Source organism: Oryzias melastigma, linkage group LG23, assembly GCF_002922805.2.
Source record: "Oryzias melastigma strain HK-1 linkage group LG23, ASM292280v2, whole genome shotgun sequence".
Classification (NCBI taxonomy): Eukaryota; Metazoa; Chordata; class Actinopteri; order Beloniformes; family Adrianichthyidae; genus Oryzias; species Oryzias melastigma.
In genome coordinates, this window is record NC_050534.1 from 6,260,135 (window position 1) to 6,281,740 (window position 21,606).

General features: G+C 36.6%; 1 protein-coding gene across 2 annotated transcripts in view; it reads left to right on the forward strand.

Annotated features, from left to right (window-relative positions):
* The window catches only part of LOC112152641 (copine-8), a 118,077-nt gene that overhangs the window by 89,644 nt on the left and 6,827 nt on the right, over nt 1–21,606 (forward strand). For both annotated transcript variants that reach the window (XM_024282343.2, XM_024282351.1), the window contains 6 exons: nt 10,682–10,728; nt 11,287–11,468; nt 11,579–11,706; nt 14,453–14,555; nt 19,807–19,864; nt 20,017–20,090. In XM_024282343.2, the coding sequence (XP_024138111.1) occupies nt 10,682–10,728; nt 11,287–11,468; nt 11,579–11,706; nt 14,453–14,555; nt 19,807–19,864; nt 20,017–20,090 (592 nt within the window). The remainder of the gene's footprint in view (nt 1–10,681; nt 10,729–11,286; nt 11,469–11,578; nt 11,707–14,452; nt 14,556–19,806; nt 19,865–20,016; nt 20,091–21,606) is intronic.

Sequence of the window (21,606 nt, forward strand, 5' to 3'; positions counted from 1 at the left end):
GTACAAAAGCTGAAACAAAAACAAAAGAAAAACAACCCAATTTCCTCCACAGGGCTCTAGACCAGGGGTATTCAAATCCAGGCCTCGAGGGCCGGTGTCCTACATGTTTTCCAACCAACCTTCCATTGAAGCTCCTTATTGGCTAAACATACCTGATCCTGGAAATTAGCAGCAGATAAGGCAGGATTTCTGGAAAACCTACAGGAAGCTGGCCCTCGAGGCCTGGATTTGGGCCTCTCTGCTGTAGGTTTTCCAGAAATCCTGCCTTATCTGCTGCTAATTTCCAGGATCAGGTATGTTTAGCCAATAAGGAGCTTCAATGGACGGTTGGTTGGAAAACATGTAGGACACCGGCCCTCGAGGCCTGGATTTGAATACCCCTGCTATAAAGCTTTGACCTCAGTTTTATAGCTAAATTAAGTTCTGTTTCACTATTGGAAACCCAAATGAACTACAACGCTCAATTGCACTAAATACACATGGTACCAAGACCGTGCGTACACCTTTTTAAGTGCTCACCCATGCATTTTAATCTGAGTCTGGCTGGCCAGGTGCTTTTCTAGTCGTCTGACAGTCATTTTTATCTCTCCTCCCCACCGCTCTCACATCAGCTGACTGACAGCTCTTTTTTTCACTACAGTTTGAACCTAATCAGGTAATTGTTCATCTGACCTAATTAGCGACATGATTTGGTGGTTGAATTAGCATAAATAACTGATCTGAGAAGACTCCGTCTCATCCAGGGTTACGCAACCGCTCTCTTCCATGTCTCCTCCTTTTCAGAACGCATCATCACCACCTGCGAATCCGAACAAAAGAGGCCTCTTTTGGTGGCACTGACAGTCAAATGATGAACTGTTGGCGATACCCTTCATTTTGAGCGGTGTCTTTGAAGGCAGACCTGTCACTTTGAGTGACAGACATTGTTCCTATTTGTTTTGGTTTGTGAATTGAATATTGAAACCAGAAAAGAGGGAACTCGGCTTGAACTGTCATCCCTCTGAGAGGTTATCATTAGTTAGAGGAGCCAACAATCACAGCAAAATATGCAGGGCCTTTGAAAGGAACCGAGACATTTCAATTCAGGAGAAATTCGTCTCACAGATTACAAAAAGAAAAAAAAACACAATAAATCTGTCAATGTCAGTGATGAGGGAGATTTAGCATAATGCAAGTGTCGCTGGTTTCCCTTCTACTGTTCTCTGCAGTGCATTTTGGGGGTTTGTAGTCATGAATCTTCCTAGAGGCCAAAAAATCTGGATTTACAGTTAATTTGTCTCTGTTGTTTATGCACAAACTTTTGTTTGATTAATTTAGATTTCAGACCATAAGGCAAACTGGATTATAAAGCACATTAAGTGAAGCAAAATAATCGGTTAATAAGATGCAAATACAATACCCAGAATCCTTAGGAGGGCTAAGAGGCCAGTGATTGGTCAGGGGGGTCAATGGGAAGTTTTTCTAGTGTTTTCTCTCTTATTAGCCTTTGCAAAAAAATAACATGACAGATAAGTCAAACTTTATTGACATTATCTCTCAATATTGTAACAAAACCAATAAAAAAAGAATACTTTCACTTTTTCTCTTCTTTATGTTAAAGTACAGTACGTTTCACTCCGTCAGGCTCCTGACTACAGTACCCATAATGCTCCAACAACCTATCAAGTGGTGCGACTGTAATTTACCAAAGTCGTACTAAAACTTTTGGTCGGATTTCCACCAGAAATCTGTTCTAAATCCGTAAACACAACTTGAATTCATACCTGAGGAACACCGAATTATTAGGAACTTTGAGAAAATGAAGATACATTTTTCAGTGTGCCTCATGGTCTGAGAAGTACTTAAGTTAGAGAAAATGTGAATAGCTAAATCGGATAGCAGATTATTGTTTGTTGATGATTGCTGCTTAAACATCGAGATCTGACTATTTAAAACTGACTAGGCATCTACCTGCCTTATTTGAAAGACCAAATTATTTGTGTTTTACTGTTTTGGATTTACTCTTATTTATATATACGTATGTTTTTTTTTAATAATATAGACGTCAATTAAAATGTTTTTTTATTTTGATGAGGAAAACGTCAACTACTGGAACAGACTTTAAGGCAAATTCTAGAAGAGAGCAATCATCTCGTTAGATTTTGCACCTTTTTTTTTCTTGTATCCATTTTTAAAACCGTAAATGTAAAATTTGGTAAAGATTTGCCTGTAAATCAGCTGTTTTGTTTTCAAACTGGTTCATGCTAGTAGGTTAAGTCCAAAATATCATTTTACTTGTCCTGTCCAATGAGTAATTTTCAGTACAGGTTGGGCGGAGTCAACTCCAGTCATGTACTATTTACACTTCAGCTTTTATTTCTCAAAATATCTACGGGTGATTTCAGACATTATCTGTCTTGTGTTAACCTGCAGCGTAATAAAACTCAAAATAATAAAGTTCAAAATAAACTTATTAAAGTAAATTTATTTGAATTTTAATTGAGATTTTATTGAATTCAGGAGAGAATGTAGCATTCATTTGTATTTCTTGGACAAAAGCGATCTTTTATTTTAATAAATAAGACGGAAGATAAATGTCGATGTGACGGCTGAAATACAGAGCGGAGGACTCGCTGTAGGAGGCGGGACGGAATGAAGCTGTCTGCTATTAAAAATCCACCAACAAGGAAACCAATCATTATTTTATTTTGGAACGGGGATCAACGTAAAATTTCCAGAACAACAAGCACCAGCGTTATTTAAAAAATTACGGAAACTCTGTGTTTAACCGCGAAAGTCCCGCCCGCCGACTTGCTGAAGGAGTTCAGAGTAGACTAGTAGCATTTTCATTCATTTTCTTTCTTTTTTTTTTTTTTTTTATTTCAATAAAACTTTCGTTCTATGTTGTAAAAACAGTTCATTGAACATTTTTGAGGTTTCCTCAACAAAATGAATCACCTTTTTCCCAACAGAATTTTCTATGTTTTCATGATTTTATGTCTAGTATGTGAATGCATTATAGAAAAATGACAAAATAAAGGTAGTGTCGCTTAGATGAGGTTGTGCTTATTAAAATCATACCAAAAAGCAGGTAGTCTTTCAGATTGAAAATACAGAAGTAAATTCAAAAGTAAACCAAAACTGAGCCTTATAGGTTCTAATACGTCTGTCAAACAAATAGAAAAGAACCATAGAAGTTCTGGAGCTCTGGATGCTTTAGATGTTGAAAAACTGTTCTACATTTACAGCTAATTCATGAATAAAAAGCCTTCAATTTCATTACAACACTACGAGATAGCGCCCACTGACAGCTAAAGTTCATGGTGTTCTTCCACTTCTCCCTGCATTATTTCTCTTAACACTTCAGTTGACAAATCTGCAAAAATCCTATAAAAGTCAATCAATCACTTTGTAGAAAATAAGGTGCTTGGCATAAAAAGGCTTATTTGAATATTAGTTAAAACACTTAAAAGTCATAAGACAATAGATAAACAGCTGAAGACAATCATAAAAAGAAAGGGAATTATAAAATTTAGCATCCATTGGTGCATCCTCTGATATAATATGTGAATTCTCAATTTCTTTCTTTATATTTAAAAGAATTTTTCATACAAAAAGCAATTAGCTTTTAGATAAAGTCATTTTTTCCTAACATGTTATGGCTGACATCACTATACATGCTTGGGGGTTTGTATCCTGGCAACAGCGGCGGTGTTAGAAAAGTTTTTAAATCACAATGTTATGGGCTTCTCAGTAATATTGACAATACTGTGAAGTAATAAGGAAGAGGATAAGGTGCAAAACAATAAAATATAGTGGTGGTGGGGGGTGTTTTTCATGGGAATTATTCTGTCTGTCGTCTCTCTTTCTTCTGCGGTTTATAGATCCGCTGTAAGCAGGAGATCTAAATATCAGCAAAGGGAGACGTGGAAGTGAAGTAATGAGGAATAAAACACTGTGAGAGAATGTTCCAGAGGAACCACAGGGGTTATCTTTATTTTATTTTTATCTTTAGTTTTTGTTATATATATATATACAATTAAAAATGCAAGGTCACCGTTTGGAAGATGGCTTTAATTTTCTATAAACTGATTTTCTAAAAGTGCTCAGTTCTAGTTCTAGTGTATTTTTTCAGATTACTTTAATTGTGAGAAAATTACTTTTTTGTCTCCTGAAAGAAAACATTTTTTATTTTTTTTTGCTTTGAATGAATCCCTCTCAGAATCAATAAAGGTCAGAGGGTTTCTTCTCTCCTTTCCACTCATTTCCCCTCCTCTCCACATGTGGACTCCGTCCAACCACCAACATCTGTTTGCATATCATCAGGAGAGGTCGGACAACATCTGATGCTGTTTTTAGGCCACTCAGTTCACTCATGCATCCCCAGTTCACCCTGGTGCTTGAATAACAAGAAGGACTTTTCTGTGAACATTTTAGAGCATTTTTATGCTTTAAATTTGGAATTATTTTTGTAAAAAGGAGCTTTAAAGCTGTTTTGTCTCATTGTTGGATTATTATTAAGAGCCAACGTATATAAAGTCGGGAATAGACTTGTTACAATATTTTCTAATTATTGCTCTTTTTTTATTTAACCTTTATTTGACCAGGGAAGTCCCATTAAGATTAAAAACCTCTTTTTCAAAGGAACCCTGGAGCATAGTAAAGAACGGCCACCCTTTTGTAAGATTTTGAACGGTTATTAACCATTTTGACCATGATTGCACTTGCTGTAAAATATTCTTTAACCTTTTTACACTAAGCTAAGTAGCATAAATAGTCTAAATGTTAAAGTAGTTTGAAAATCGCATGTTAAAAGTAAAGGTACATTCACACCTGAACCAGTTGTTCTATTCCAGTTTGTTCCCTCAGATAGTCAGCTCTCGAGTGAATCAAAAAAAGCTAAACCTGGTTTATTTGCAAGTGAACCCTGGTGCAGTTCACTTCAGTGTGAATCATTGACAGTATAAGAGAACTGGACTGAGCGAGTGTCATGTCACCCATAGAAAACGGCTTCCTTCTGGCTCCAAACAAAACTGGTGATTGGTCCGAGTCGGTCTGAATCAACGTTTCTATGGCAACTACCTGTCGCCAATCAGGAGTGAGCATGTCGGAAGGCCACACCCCCTTCCACGGAAAGCGACCTCGGGAGAATCTGTCAATCAAATGTTTTGAATGTTAGAGATGGGGGTCAGAGGTTATCACATGCTTTTACTAAGGCTTCTGATTGGTTAGTTTATAATATAAATATTATGAAAAATTATCCTGAAAAAAAAATTAAGTTTATCGAGAAGATGTTCAAAATAGGTGTCAGAGCAAGAATGGTTATTTTGGCAAACAGAATGCCAAGAGGTACTTCCTGTTTGGACAGGGATCACTCTGTCCAGTTCTCTTATACAGTCAATGGTGTAAATGGAAAACAAAACACAAAGTATGCCCAGGTAAAAAAAAGAAAGTTTGTTTGGCAAATGTTGCCGAGTGAAAAAATCAACGTTTGATTGTACAACTTCGATTTTTTTTTATCTGTTGAGTTTATTTTTTTTTCAAGATCCACCCTGAGGAAAATAGTGTTTCAGCATGTGACACTTTACTGATGATGGAGGACTTATATTTAAAAAAAATAAAATTACAATAGCTTTTCTTAGCTTTAAGGATGATGGAAAGGAGGGGGCGGAGTTTCTGTGCGCCAAGGATCCCGCCCACAACTGCAGAACTATGCCTTAGAAAACAGCACCGATTTTTGGGATTTTGGCTAAAAACGCTATAATAGTAGTTAGAAGACAACTGGGGACGGTTTGAAAATGGATCAGTGGGGCTTTAATGTTATGCTCTTTTGCTCCACACTAACAAGTCGCAGCTGTAACTGCATAGATAGTTTGGTTTGCTCCTAAAAGTACAGTGAAACCTAAAAAATATGTGAAGGGGTGAGCAGTTTTTTGGCATCAACTGAAGTGAGTCCAGTGGGAAATATTATTGTAGTTTATCCACCAGATCAAGAAGTGGAATGAAGATATTTTCCTTTTTCTATATCATGCCTTTTGTATGTGTGACTTGCAGGGATTTTCTCTGTTTATTCTTGACGTAGTACTCACTGTAGTGCATCTTGTTGCTCATGAAAGAATCAGGTAAAGCTGTGGATGATCGTGTCAAGGCCTGTTTTCTGCTTAAGAGCCGGAACAGAAAAAACTGAGTTGCCCCCTTCAATGTGTCGAACTTGAAAACGCTTCGAGGACAACTTGAATTCAAGTTTGGTTAAAGATTCACTTGACCTTCTTGACCCAGAATGATTGACTCTGGAACAGCCTGCCGGAGAGTCTCAGAGGCGCAGAGACCGTAGAGGTTTTTAAGAAGAGGCTCAAGACCCACCTTTTTAATTCTGCTTTTAGTTGATCTTATCTGCCTATTTATTAAATTAGTTTTTATTCATTTATTTTCTTTATTTATTCATTTATCTTTCTTCTTTATGAATTTTATATTTTATGTATTTAATCTCAATTTCAATGTTATTTATTTTACATACATTTTATGTATTTAATTTTATTATCTTACTGTCCTTTTACCCCCAGTGTTTCCTGTGGGTTCTATCATATCAGGGCTTGTCTGCTTGGTCTGGGGTCGTTGCCGTGGTTCTCGCCCTTGCTGGGGCGGCTGGAGTCCTGCACTGCAGCCTCACAGCTGTGGAGTGGACTCTGTTGCTGTCCCAGTCTGGGTGGGCGCCGTGGCGATGTTCCTTTGACTGAGCTGGTCTTTGGTATGATAGAATCCTCAATACTGTTTCCTCATAGCAGAGCCAAGCCTTAAGTTTATTTTACAAGATTTTTTTTTTTTTTAAAGTATTCATTGTGTGTGGGGTCATGGGTGTATGTGATATGGGGAGGGTGTGTGTGAAGGGTGGGTTGGGCTTTTATTGTGTATGTTTTGTTTTTAAATGTGAAGCGCTTTGGATTACTCTTGAGTATGAAAGGCGCTTTTATAAATAAAGTTTGATTTGATTTGATTTGGTGGAGTCAAACTCAAATCTTTGCTGGTTCTGTGGAAATTCCGTTTTTTTTTCCATTTGTCAAAGACTTTCTTGTTAATACTTGTATCATTTATATCCAGGTAATGCTTCTATATTAGGTAACAACAGTCCAGTGTAAACACCACATGCTAAAAGCACATTCAAGAACTTGCGACATATGTCTGGCTTAGTATTAATCTAATCAGTTTTCTGTGTGCACACATGAAAAACAGTGATTTCTATTGAAGGTCATAGAAAAACTTCATAAATGTGAAGTGATTACAGGAACCAGTGAACTCCGATTCCTGTATTTGAATAGAAATAGCATTTCTGAGAAATAACTAGTTTTTCTCCAAGTATTAATTAATAGTCTTTGAGCCATAAATCAAATTCAGTGGAGCATTTTAGGCATTAAAAGCATTTTTTTTTTACTTTTCCAGAAACTGATAGAGGTTTTGCACATGAAACTAGATGACACAGCTATCAAAATGTTATTCAGTACCAGTGACTTAACACGTGGGAAAAGTATGCAGTGAATTGATCGTATTTTTGGAGTTTGTAGAGGCGCACGTCATCACCAAACAAGTGTAAATATGTCTCTGTTGTTGTTGGTTTTTTTCACTTTGACGTCTTCACTGATCGACCCGTTCTCCTTTTCTCATCCTCATCTTCCTTCGCTGCACATTTACGCTCAAACAACTTCACTTTTCCAAAGTTTCTGCTTGTCCGTCCAGGAGAGATGTTGCAGAAAGGAAAGAGGGCATGCATAATTTATGTGTGAGCGCCAGTATGAGGAGCTGGACCAGAAATCTGTCTTCCTGTTCTCATGACCTCGCAGCTGTCTTCTTTAACTCCTGATATTTTCATACTGTGGAAAATAAATATGTATTACAAATAGTTTTATTTTCTGGTTCTTGGCCATTTTTTTTTAATTACAGCTAGAATTTCAAATGCTTTTCTGCTGGAGTTGTCACATTTTTGAACACAAACGACAATTTTTAATGTCAATATATAACATTCACTTAAGATAATTATTTTCTTCATATATCTGACAGTTTTCACATCATCACAACACATGGATGTTATGCTGTCAGCTATAAATACTTCACCATTTATTTGTGTAGTAAACAACTCCTTACCACATTCATTATTTTCATGCTTTTCCTCAGTAACTTGATTTCAAGTTCTATTCTACTTTTTCCTCTTGCAGATAAGAAGCTGAAACTATGCAAGTTTATAAAAACCTCTATGGTGTTGTCCATACAAGTAAATGTGATCATATGGGATTTATTTAGTTAGCATTGCAGTAAAGCCTGCGGGGCCAAAAAGGAAGAAAAAAAACACCCCAAGGTGGGACTTTCTGTCGGTCCCAAACAAGAAGAGTAATTTTCCATGTGGTTTCCATAGTGGACGCAATACAAACCCTCACTATGAGTTTGTGTGAACATTCTCCACAACTAGTTATACGAAAAGGTCAATACACGGATCCATGCTGGGCTTGTTGTTGTGATTACCCTTTTACACCTCAAAAGTTTACTGTCGTAATTCTTAAACCGTTTACACATTTAACGTTATTCTGAAGAAGAAAAAAGCAGCTTTGTGCTAATGTAGTAAAGTGTTGCATATCAGTGCACAGTCAATATGAAAAGCCACTTTTCTCCTCACTGGAATTAGCTGATTTATGCTTATACTTAAAGCGAAAGAGGTTTACTTGACAAACTCCTCCAGTAGGAGTTACTGTTTAAATGAATTGCTTTAGCACGAAAACACTCAGCTTTACTTATTGTTCGTGCAGCTTCTAGGTAACACAAACAAGAGACAAACACATAAAAGAAAAAGAAACTTTGCGAGCAGAGACCTTTCATTAGAAAGTCTTGACCTGTCGCTGCAGTCATTAAGTGCTGAGAACTCAGTGATAGCGATCATTGATTTGTTTTTCTTTGCCTGGAGCTATCTGCAAATTAAACCAAGATGAGCAGCCGCAGCTTTCAGGGCATAAATGTGGGCTATCCCTTTCTCATTACAGAAGGTATTGTTAGTTATTTCACTATGGTGGGAAAAAAGTAAAGCAGTTCTTTCTAATATTACTATATCAAAGAATGTCTTTTATCTGTATGTACTGTCTGAGGCTTTAGAACTCAACATGCGTGGGAGCATCATTAAAACCTTTTCCTCCTTGTTTTTGTTCTACTTCTTGACTGCATGGCGTCTTCATCTGACCCCTCTAAGGTGACAGAGATGATGAGCTGCTCTGCGTTTGTCTCCAGAGGAAGGAAGGAAGGAAGGAAGCTTTTGTTAGTGCGGCAGCTCTGAGGATTGGTGTGAAAGTGCTGCGACAGAGTGACTAAACATGCCGTGCTCCTGAAGGTTAACAAGTTAGGGATTGCTTTGATTGAGAGAGATGCTCCACTTCCTGTTGGTGGGTGTTGTTGTTTGCAGCGGCTTTGTTCTGACTTTCTCTGATCATTTGAAGGCACACTGTCTTTATAGAAGCCCACTGCAAAAACCATCACAGTTTATTTATACAGTATATTTATAGTGAGTCTAGGTCAGACCACGACCTAAGGTGAGTTTTGGATTTTGGCCCTTTGTGCGATTGAGTTTGACACCCCTGTTGTAGACCATTTGGTGAGCTTGTATAAATGTTCATGTACATGTTTTTCTATGGTCAATCTATATACTTAACCCTTGTGCCATAGTGTGGGTTCTAGATGACCACATTCCCTACGTTAACGAGTCTTGGACAGCACAAGGGTTAAAAAGCAATGGTAGAGTAAGGGTGAAGTCGATGAGATGCAGGCATGTTGTATGGATCTTCCCCACAAAAAATGTGTAGTCCACAAAAAACAGTTTCGTCTACGCAGATGATGAAATCCTGTGCATGTGATAAGTGATTGTTCCTCGTGTGCCCTGTACAGGTTTGCCCATTTTTTGCCTCCAGACACTTCAGAACTACCCATTAGGGCAGTTTGTGCTAACACTTTACTATGGACTTAAGCAGGGGTGCCCAAACTTTGTCGCTCAAAGGGCCAAAACCTAAATGGGATCTCGGGCCGTGGTCCAAATACAATATTTTTTTGCATGTCATGACATAAAAGGAGACAATAAAGAATATGGTTTAATTTGTTGAACTGTCCGCTACTCTCTACGATCCTTCACAAACCTGGACGACTCTAAAACCCCCACCACTTGTAAAGGTCAACCCCCAGACAGTTGGACATTGTAATGAAACTCTATTACGTCTGGTTGTTGGTGCAAAACCGGAGTCCAAGTCCAAGGATTGGTATCTGAAATCCAAGCAAACAGTTTTTGGCACCCCTTAAAGTGCCTCCATGATTTCCAGATATCCAGGCCTTACTCATAAGTGATTACCTGGTTCAGCGTGTGTCCACCGGAGGACGGTACATTGGAAAACATGCAGGAATGTGGCCCTCGAGGCCCAAAGTTGTCTATCCTTGCCTTAAAGGAAATCAAACCGATCACATGACTAGTTTTACTTTTTTACTCACCTCAACTCATGCTTCCCTTTAAAACCAGATTTGTAAAATAAAAGAGGCATCACTTTAAACTTGGATTTTTCCAGTTCCTTGAAGCAATTTGAATTTGTATCTGCCACATGCAAACTGCTACTCTAGATTTTTTTTATGGTCACTCAAGCAAACTAACTTTTACATTCTAGTTGATGTCTCTTTTCTGTCTTCCAAGGACCCAGATCAACTTCACCGTGGCTATTGACTTCACAGCTTCCAATGGTGAGTTGCAAACACACATCCACAGATAGATAAGTGCTTTGGGGGGGGGTATTTAAATGTGTTCGGGAGGGAATAAAGTGTTTCCTAATGGACCTCTCCATCACACCTGGCAGCCGAAGCGCAGTGCACTAAAACGCTACGATGGCCGTGATTAAAAACTGAATCATCCATCCACCCTTGAGCTCCGGCCTTGCAGGACAGGTGCCAGCAATTACACCGAGCCATATCAAATGCATGTCTTCAAAGAAGTGGATAAGGAAAAGAAAACATTAGTTGTACCTGATTTTTTTTTTTTCTTCTCGAGCCAATCAGTGAAAACTCAGTCTGCAAGTCATTAAGTCAAGAGAATTAGTGACTTGATGAGTCATGGGGAGGTTGGAGTGTGGTTTTAAACAGTCACTGCTTCAAGAAACAGTAGGTGACTCATTACAAGTCCAATATTCCTCGACAATAAAGGCACCTCACAGTCACAATAGTTCCTATTTTTATGCCTTTTGTCAAAAAAAAATCAGAAAGTGGATGATTTTTTTGAGGGTGCCGTGCGTGTGCCATACACAGGTAACCCAGCCCAGCCCACATCGCTCCATTACATGAGCCCCTACCAGCTCAACGCCTACGCCATGGCTTTGAAGGCAGTCGGAGAAATAATACAGGACTATGACAGTGACAAGATGTTCCCTGCGTTGGGTTTTGGAGCCAAGCTCCCACCTGATGGACGAGTGTCCCACGAGTTTGCCCTGGTGAGTCCAAGTCTTCAAAACCCTTCAATCAACTTGCCAAAAAGTCCTTTCTTTTTATAGTTAGCCCTAAAAAGAGATCGCAGCATTTCAGAATTCCTTTTTTTCTGTAGAATGGTAACCCTCAGAACCCGTACTGTGATGGTATCGATGGAGTGATGGAAGCCTATTATCAAACCCTCAAGTCGGTTCAACTTTACGGACCAACCAACTTCGCCCCCGTCATCAACCACGTGGCCAGGTAACTCTTAGAACACTTGATTTCACTCTCTTCTTTCAAACTTGTGTGTTTGCCGTTGCCTTTTATGTAACAGGGATCATTTTTAGACAGTGCAAAGGAACACAAAGTACAGAAGACCCTAAATATGCTCTCGCAGGTTTAGAAGTAATGAGCTCTGGGAGGTAACTGTTGCCAGGTAGCTAAGAGGAATTTGCAGAGCTGATTGCAAGTTTGTTTTCTCCTTGTTCAATGAGGGCATAATTTCTGCCACGGTGAAGCTTGCCAAGAAAACATATGAAACTTTTCATATGTAATTAAAGCGGTGTCTTTGGGTGAATCTCTTCTCCGCATATCTAGTTGGTGGTTGATGAAAAACAAAACAAGTGTCTGCAGTTGTTCGCCGTTCGAAGGAATGCTGGTAAATAAATGTCAGAAGTATAATCATGTTTGCTTTCTTATCCTGTTATGTAATCAAGTTTGACATCCCATAATACCACATTTTCTGCACTATATTGAATGGTCTATTTCTGAACTTATTTCGTAAAAACGGCACAGAATGATAAGTCGCATTAAGCGAGACAAAAGAGTAAGAGTTAGCATACTTGTAACTCCCAATCTTGTTTACAGCTTGTAAAAAAAAACAGAGTGATACTGCTTCTGTGACTATGCTAACCCCCAAACTTGTAGGTATCACTCAAAAAAAAAACTGTCAGATGTTGGTTACGTTTGTGTATTTCCAAAAACACAAGCTTGTTTGCAAATAAAGCAGACTGATTCTAAGCTAAGAGCTAAGAAGCTAAAATTACTGTGACTACGTCAACTCACACCCTTGTTAGCAACAGGAGAAAGGAAAAACTGTATGACACTGCTACATGTTAGCCGCATTAGCATGTTCACAAAAACACCTTACCTTATTTGCAACAGACTGATTCCGCTAAAGCAAGTGCTACTGCGACTATGCTAATCTCCAACCTTTTTAGTAACACTAAATAAAAAGCAGTGCAACACTGCTACACGTTAGCCGTGTTAGCATGTTCAAAATAACACCTGACCTTTTTGGAACTCGTTATAAAACAGACTGATTCCACTAAAACAAACGTTGCTAGGCTAACTCCCAAACCTTGTAAGAAAAAGGAAAAAAATGTATGATAGCGCTACATGTTAGCCATGCTAGTATGTTTAAACTAACACTCAACCTTGTTGGCAACTTCTAATAAAACAGCGTGATTCCGCTAAAACAAATGCTACTGTGGCTAGGCTAACTCCCAAACTCGTTAGGAAAAAAAATGGATGACACGTCTACACGTTAGCCATGTTAGCGTATTCACACTAACACTCAACCTTGTTTGCAACTTGTAACAAAACAGAATGATTCGGCCAAACCAAACATTACCGTGACTCCCAACCATGCAAGTAACCGGAAGAAAAAACTGTGCGACACTGCTTCATGTTAGCGGCATTAGCATGGTCATTTTAACACACAAACTTGTGTGCAACTTGTAACAAAACAGACTGATTCTGGGCTACAACAAACTTTACTAAGATTATGCTAACTCCTAACCTTGTTAGTAACACAAAATAAAAAGCAGTCCGACACCGCTACACGTTAGCCTCGTTAGCTGTGTTACCATGTTCACAATACCTGTATATCCCAGCCTTGTTTGCAACACATAAAAGACAGAGTGATACCACTAAAACAAATGTTACACTAACCCCCAACCTTATAGATAACAGACAAAAACTAAATCAGACAGCGCTACACGTTAGCTGTGTTAGCGTATTTGCTAAAACACCTGATCTTGTTTGCAACTCTTAACAAAAAGCTAAAATAAACATTACTGTGACTATGCTCTAAAAATCAGTCAGATACCGCTACATGTTAGCCACATTAGCATGTTCATACTAACACCCAACAGACTGACATTTTAACCCCCTTTAAAAATTGCTTTAACATCATTAAACAGCTTGAATCCATTTATATGGTGCTCCAAATTATAAGACACACTGTTGTTTTTTGAAAAATTAAAGCTTTTAAGTGTACCTTACACTGCAATAGATCCTGAGGATTTATATTTAAGATTTTTGAAAAAAAGGTCATAGGATGAAACCCAGCAAAACTGTATCAGACAAACAGAAGACATATATTATCAAGTTTCTATGGCTTTACAAGCTAAAATAACATTTTCAGTTCAAAACAAGTTTCCAGATCATTATTTATTGTTTTTGCCATAAGATGAAACCTTCCTTCAGACTAATCAGCACATTCTCTGCACAATCCTCCTCCTTAACCTCATTAAAAACTTTTACAGTTGTTTTTGTACAAATACACAAAGTATTTTTCTGCTGCTCTGCCTCCTATTTGTCAGCTGCAAGCCTGGCTGCAGCTTTTTTTGTTTTCTCTTTCATCAAGCACACTTTTCTTTCTCAAAACAATTTTTTTGCCCTCTTTCTCTCCACCTTATTAATTTTACTCCCTCGAGCCAGAGCTCCCTGGCTCTCCTTTAGTCGTTATTTGCACCAAAATGTCTCCAGCTGGCAATGTTAAAACCTACAGTAACACTCGGTTCTTTGAACTGACGTGTCCACATTGTCTGTTGGATGAAGTAAAAACCCAGGTGTGGAAAAATCAAAGCAGCAGAAACGATATGTGTGCACTTTACCCATTTGTATGTAAATGTTTTCACCTCTGAATAATGACGGTGAATGGGAAAGTCTGTCACGTATGGATGGAAACCGAAGAATTTCCCTTTGTGCTTCTCCCACACAGGTATGCAGCCTCTGTGAAGGACGGCTCGCAGTACTTCGTCCTCCTCATCATCACAGACGGCGTCATCACAGACATGGCTCTGACCAAAGAAGCTATCGTCAACGTAAGTTCTGCTGATGCTGCTCCTTCACGCTCCGGAGGTTCAAAGGTCACAGTTTGGTTTGGAAACTTTGATATGAAATATCTGAGACTCAAAAATAAGTAAAGCAACACAAAGTGAGGCTAATACAGAAGATCTGACGTCTACTTTTACAAGGTTTTGCCTTCAAACCTCTAAAAAGGTACATTTTTACCTTTATTTATTTATTATTTTTTTATTTATAATCACCTAGAAAGCTAAAAGTTGAACCCCCCTTTAAAAAGTATACAATTGTATTTTAATGTAGCTGTAGTAAATTAATATTATAATTTACTCATAAATTGTAACATTAGTTTAAACTTATAAATATTCACATTGATTAAATGTTTATAAAATATTTTTTTGTAAACTCCAATTTAATATTACTGTCTGAATGATACAGTAAAATCTATGTTTTAGATTTTACTTTTTAACAAACTGCTCTTAAGTCAGTTAATATAAACCGATTGGTTCAAGATAAGAACTTCAACTTTTATATTTTAGTGTAATATTTCTTTACTAGTGGGAGAGTGTAAACAGAGAGTTCTCAGCTATGGGTGACTGGAAGGGGGGCGCGGTTGCTTGGGTTTTGCCCACATTTTCAAAACTCATTTTTGATCAACTCTGCAGGAACTATATCCTAGACATGTTCATGGTTTTTAGATTTTGGCTAAAAAATGGCATAAGCATAATTAAAAGACAACATTTACCTCTGCTAGCAGCAAGACTGAGAAAAGTTATTTAAAAGAAAAATACCAGTCTTTTTTTAATACAAAATAGTGTTTCAAAGGCCAATGTTAAAAGATACAATTCTGCCAAAGGGAAGCTACTTATATGGCGTGTCTGTATAAACAGTGGGCCAAAAAAGTATTTTGTCAACCACCAATAGTGCAAGTTCTTAAAAAGATGAGAGAGGCCTGTCATTTTCATTATACCTCAACTATGAGACACAAAAGAAAAAAAACGGAAATTCACATTGTCTGATTTTTAAATAATTTATTTGTAAATTATGGTGCAAAACAAGTATTTAGTCTATATGAAAAGTTCAATCAGTAATTTGTTCTATACCCTTTGTTGGCAATGACAGATGTCAGTTATAGCCCTTATGGGTGACCATAATGTGGTGGTGATGGTATAGGGAGAAATGAGTACCCTTCGTTTCCTTTTGCATTGTTTGCAGTTGGTATTAATTTAAGTCTAATATCTGGGTTTCATCTTTTTTGGCTGACCAATGATATTAGTCTTAAATATTATATATAAAAATTCAGTTTCTGTCTAATTAAATGCTGATTCTAGCTGTATTTAGTAAATATTAGTGCTGCCACAAACGATTATTTTAATAGTGGACTAATCACCGATTATTTTTTCCAATTAGTCGACTAATCGGGTCATGTGCAAAGTGGATGTAAAGTATCTTAACCATCATTAGCTTTAAATTAACAAAAAACTCTATATATAGCTTTACCTGTGATAATGCTCGTGTGAAGATGAATTTGGCTGCTGATGATGCTGAAATTGATAGTTAAAAAACATTGAAGATGATAGCTGAAATAGCTGAAGCTGAAATATTGGCTAAATGCCAAATTAGCCTAAAAAAACTGAAAAAATTCTTAATTTGGCCAAAACAGCTAGCATGTAATTGAAATATTAGCTAAACTCCAAATTTGCCAAAAAAAAAAAACTGAAACAAATCATAAATGAGCGAAAATAGCTAACATGAAGCTAAAGTATTAGCTAAACTCCAAAATACTCTAAAAAAAAAACAGAAAAATCCTAAATTAGCCAAAATAGCTAGTATGTGGCTGAAATATTAGCTAAACTCCAAAATAACCTAAAAAAACAGAAAAATTCTAACTTAGTCAAAACAGCTAACATGTAGCTGAAATATTAATAGCTTAAAAAACAAAAAAAATAGCCTAAATTAGCCAAAATAGCCAGCATGTTACTGAAATATTAGCTAAACTCCAAAATAGCATAAAAAACAAAAAAGGAAAGCCTAAATTAGCCAAAATAGGTAGCATGTAGCTGAAATATTAGCTAAACTCCAAAAGAGCCTAAAAAAATGTAAATTAGCCAAAATAGCTAGCATGTAGATTAAATATTAGCTAAACCCTAAAATAGCCAAAACAAAAAATAAATGCCAAAATAGTCCAAAAAGCTAACAGAATGCCATTATAACTTTGAACTTTACCACACTCCAACACTATTTAATATAAAGTAACGACTAATCGACTATTAAATTAGTCATCGACTATTTTAATAGTCAATTACTCGATTAATTGTGGCAGCCCTACTATATAGATATATATACGTAACTAAAAAAGTACAAGTATAATACAGTACAGTATACACATCTATAGTACATACAACAACCACAAAGTTCTTGTGACAAATGTCTTTTTCTTCGTCACAAATGCAGCATGCATCCTTCTTACAGTTTTCAGAAAAACTTTGCTCCTCATTGGCAGCATGTTATTAACCCTCCTGCTCCATCACTGTCAGCTCACAGCTCTGGAGCAAAACACCGCCTAGTCTGCAGAGTCGAGCGCTGGAGCCACTTCTCTGAAGGCAGGGCCTCAAACCCGCAAAACGGACAAGTTAGGAATAGATTGAAGAAATAGAAACAGCAACAGTTAGATTAGCAGAGGTGTTAGAAGACATTAATAAAGTGACCAAAAAATATATCTAAGCAGGATATGTTTTGATGCTATCTTCAGTGTGTTTGCAGCCTCAGGACCACACATTACTCCGATACGGTGAGCGCCGCTGGCTCTGTGGCGCACGCACGAGCATCCTAAAACGCACGTCGTTTGTAAGCTGTCAGAGAGTTTAGACCCTGTTGCTGATTCTCCCATCTCCAATATTATTGACTGTGATGTGTCGGCCCACGCAGCGCTCCGGGAGGTGCCGGGCGAACCACACATCAAGATTCTCACACAGGCTGTTGGAGCCGCACACCATCAACATGTCACGATTTGGTCATTATGAATGAAGAGATGAATACAAAGCAGGCTTCAATGGTTACCAGGAGAGTGTGGGGGCCGATCTCATACATAAAATGGGATGATCCATTTTATACTCTGGATCGCCCTTCAAATGTTTACTGTCTCAAAGACTAAATATTGTGTGACCTCACCCATTTGTCTTTAATAGTTTGAGATGTTTCAGCCCAAACAATTTTGTGGCTGTTTTAACCCGTTAACACTGCTTTAGCTCCAGTGTTGAAAAGACTGAAAAGACCCTGTTTTGCATCAGAATCAGCTGCTTTACGTTGATTGTGTAAACGGTCAAAGTGTTATTTTAGTTTTCCCAGTGACATTTCCAGTAGTAACCCTTCCGCTCTCCTTGGCTTTTTTACATTAAAAGTGGGGTCATCTGGACCCCACAAGACAGTGCGCTGAACTTTTTTTTTCATTGATTGTCGATCTTTACTGGTGTCCAATGAAAGACATGAAGTCTTGTCCACCTTTGTCATTGAAGGGCTAACATGTCAATGTAAGGGTGGGGTCATCTGGACCCCATAAGAGAGCACAGGGGTTAATGGGTTAGTCAAAGTTTTTCTACATAAACTCAATCCTAGCGCAGTTTTTATGGATGTAACACAAGTTATATTATATACTAGTTATAGACTATTTATAGACTATAAATAGTATATAATAGTATACAACACCAGTTATATGCTATTACACACTAGTTATAGACTATACCTTGTGTATAATACAATATAACACGAAATTATATAGTATTATACACCAGTTATAGACTAATTATAGACTATAACTATATTTATAGACTGTTTATAGACTATAACTGGTGTATAATAGTATATAATACCAGTTATATAGTATTGCACACTAGTTATAGACTAATTATATACTATAACTATATTTATAGATTACAAATAGTGTGTAATAGTGCATATAACACCAGTTATATACTATTACACACTAGTTATGGACTATATATAGACTTTAACTATATTTATAGACTATTTATAGACTATAACTGGTGTATAATAGTATATAATACCAGTTATATAGTATTACACACTAGTTATAGACTAATTATAGACTATAACTATATTTATAAACTGTTTATTGACTATAACTAGTGTATAATAGTATATTACACCAGTTATATACCATTGTACACTAGTTATAGACTATAACAATATTTACAGACTGTTTACAGACTATTACTATATTTATAGGTTATACATAGTGTATAATAGTGCATATAACACCACTTACATACAATTTTACCCTAGTTATAGACTATATATAGACTTTAACTATATTTAGACTATTTATAGACTATAACCAGTGTATAATAGTATATAACACCAGTTATATACTATTATACACTTAGACTGTTTATAGACCGTTACTATATTTATAGGCTATACATATTTATAGACTGTTTATAGACTGTTACTATATTTATAGGCTATACATATTTATAGACTGTTTATAGACTGTTGCTATATTTATAGGCTATACATAGTGTATATTATTATATACAACTAGTTATATACTATTATACACTAGTTATAGACTAATTATGGACTATAACTATATTTACAGACTGTTTATAGAGTTTTTCTCCAAATTAAATTAAGTTAAAGCGCAGTACGTATCTCTTCACCAGGCTCCTGAGGATAATACCCCGAGAGGTCACCTGGTGAACTGAGTTTCTTCAGCCGCTCTCATTTTTAAACCAGCTTCAAACAGGAAGTTAAAAGATTGCTTTGCTGCAAAAAATGGTTTGAAAATCAAATACAGTTAGACCGCAGTAGGGTAAGCTTATTGTCCATGCGGAGCACTCAGACAAAAGAGACTTCAACTCAGTCACCTCAGTGCATTAAGTGGAAGTCAGTGTTTGTATTCCTGCAGGAAAACTCAGCCATAAAATCTCTGTAATTTGGCTTGAATGCATTGCCCTTTTAAATTGATGACAACTGAGCCCTCCTGTGTCCTTGAACGATAGTTGATATTCTGGAAGGATGCGTCTCAGCTCCGAGAAGATTTACCAAATATCCAGTTCAGCCTCTCAGAGGAAGCGTTTTTACTCCTTTTTGTCCTTTGGAAAAAAGCAAAGAAGTCCTTTTGAGTACATTTGAAAGGTTTAAAAAGTTGCTGAAAAATCTAAACCTGTCTAAGGACAAAAATGCAAGGTATTAGGCTCAGAGCTGATGGATCTGGATCAGAGTTTCATCACTGTTTTGTGTCCTTCTTAGGCCTCCAGTCTGCCGATGTCGATCATCATCGTCGGTGTCGGACCTGCAGAGTTTGATGGTGAGAAACTAAATTCAGATGTTTAAATGTTTAACCCATTTCTTCACTACAAAGACCTTTGACATTTTGTTTAAAAGCTTAAGAGAGAAAAAGCTACTTTTCAGTCTGTCCAGCTTGTTTTCTGATGCTTGAATCCTCCCTGTTCTTCCCAGCGATGGTGGAGCTGGACGGCGATGAAATCAGACTCTCATCCAGAGGAAGATTCGCAGAGAGAGACATCGTTCAGGTTTGCCTTCTCCTCCAAACTCCTGCTTTTTTTTTCTTTTTCATTCACTCCCATCAAAAAATAATATCAGATCCGTGTGGTCATCCTTTAACATGTTTTATATATTTAGCAAAGACATAAAATTAAATATTATTAGGTAGAATTTTTTTGACACAAACATTTATCCTCAACTAACTTATTATGTTGTTCCACTTACATTTCATATTTTTCAATATAATCACTAATTCAAGTATATTTTATATGGGTATTGTTTTTATCAGCTTCTGCAGAAAAATAAACATTTATAAATTTTTAGATTTATTGTGACTTTTTCCAAAAATATTCAGTTATAGGATTTTTAGATCCTCTAAAAAAACTCACAAATTTCATTAGACTTTTCATTACAGTAATAATATGCACTCATAACATAGTTAACCAAGCAAAAATTTATTAAAAGAATAAAGTTTAATTGTGTGGAAATAAACCTTTATAGGCGTTATACATAGCAGGAGCTCAGAATAATTATAATACTCCCGGAATTAAATATTAAATCTTTCTTTCTGTGCTTTATTCTCAGTTAATTCCTTTTTTATTTGTATCATTTTTGATTTGTGAACCCAAAAATCTCAAACTATTTATGCTTTTCCAATTTTTCAAGTCCAGCAGATTACAAAAAATATAGATTTATTGTATAAATATACTTATTTGTATGGAAAAAACAGAAACTAGTTAAAATTTGACACAAACATTTGAATCAAAAATCTTTTTTTTCTTTGTTTTTTTGTGTAAAAACATGAGTAAAAAGAATGAATCATTGAATTCATTTCTAAGTAAACTGATTACCGTATTTTCCGGACTATAAGTCGCGGTTTTTTTCATAGATTGAATGTCCCTGCGACTTATACTCCAGTGTGACTTATATACGAATTTTTAATGATGAGATATGGACCGTAAGTCTAGAGTGCCCTCTTATGGTGATCTATGCAATTACTTTATTTACTTCAGTTATTCAGACGTGACACAGAGGACGAAGAATTTAAGGGATTTAGTGATATGGAGTGAGATTGCGTGCAATTAATTACAGTAAAGATACAAAGTTGATGAGTTCTTGAGTCTATAGTTAAATAAAACTGTTATGTTATATAAATGCTACACCTTTTCGTTTTTTTCATGATGCTAATATGTGAATATGTGTTGACACATATTCAGACTGTTTTCTATTCACTTATCAATGTTATAACTTACCTTCCAGGATGATGTAATATCGTTTTTTTCAACTAGTTTGTAAAATAAATTACTTGAAAAAAATGCGACTTATACTCCAGTGTGTATGGTTTTTTCTTCTTCATTATGCATTTTTTGGCCCCTGCGACTTATACTCCGGTGCGACTTATAGTCCGAAAAATACGGTAATAATCTACGTTGAAACCCAAATTTGAGTTGAAATTGTTTATTTTTTAGCTCAACGGTGGTCTCAACTCCAGACCCCCACCTTCCCTTTATGATTTGAATCCAAACTAGAATTAAATGCTGCAGT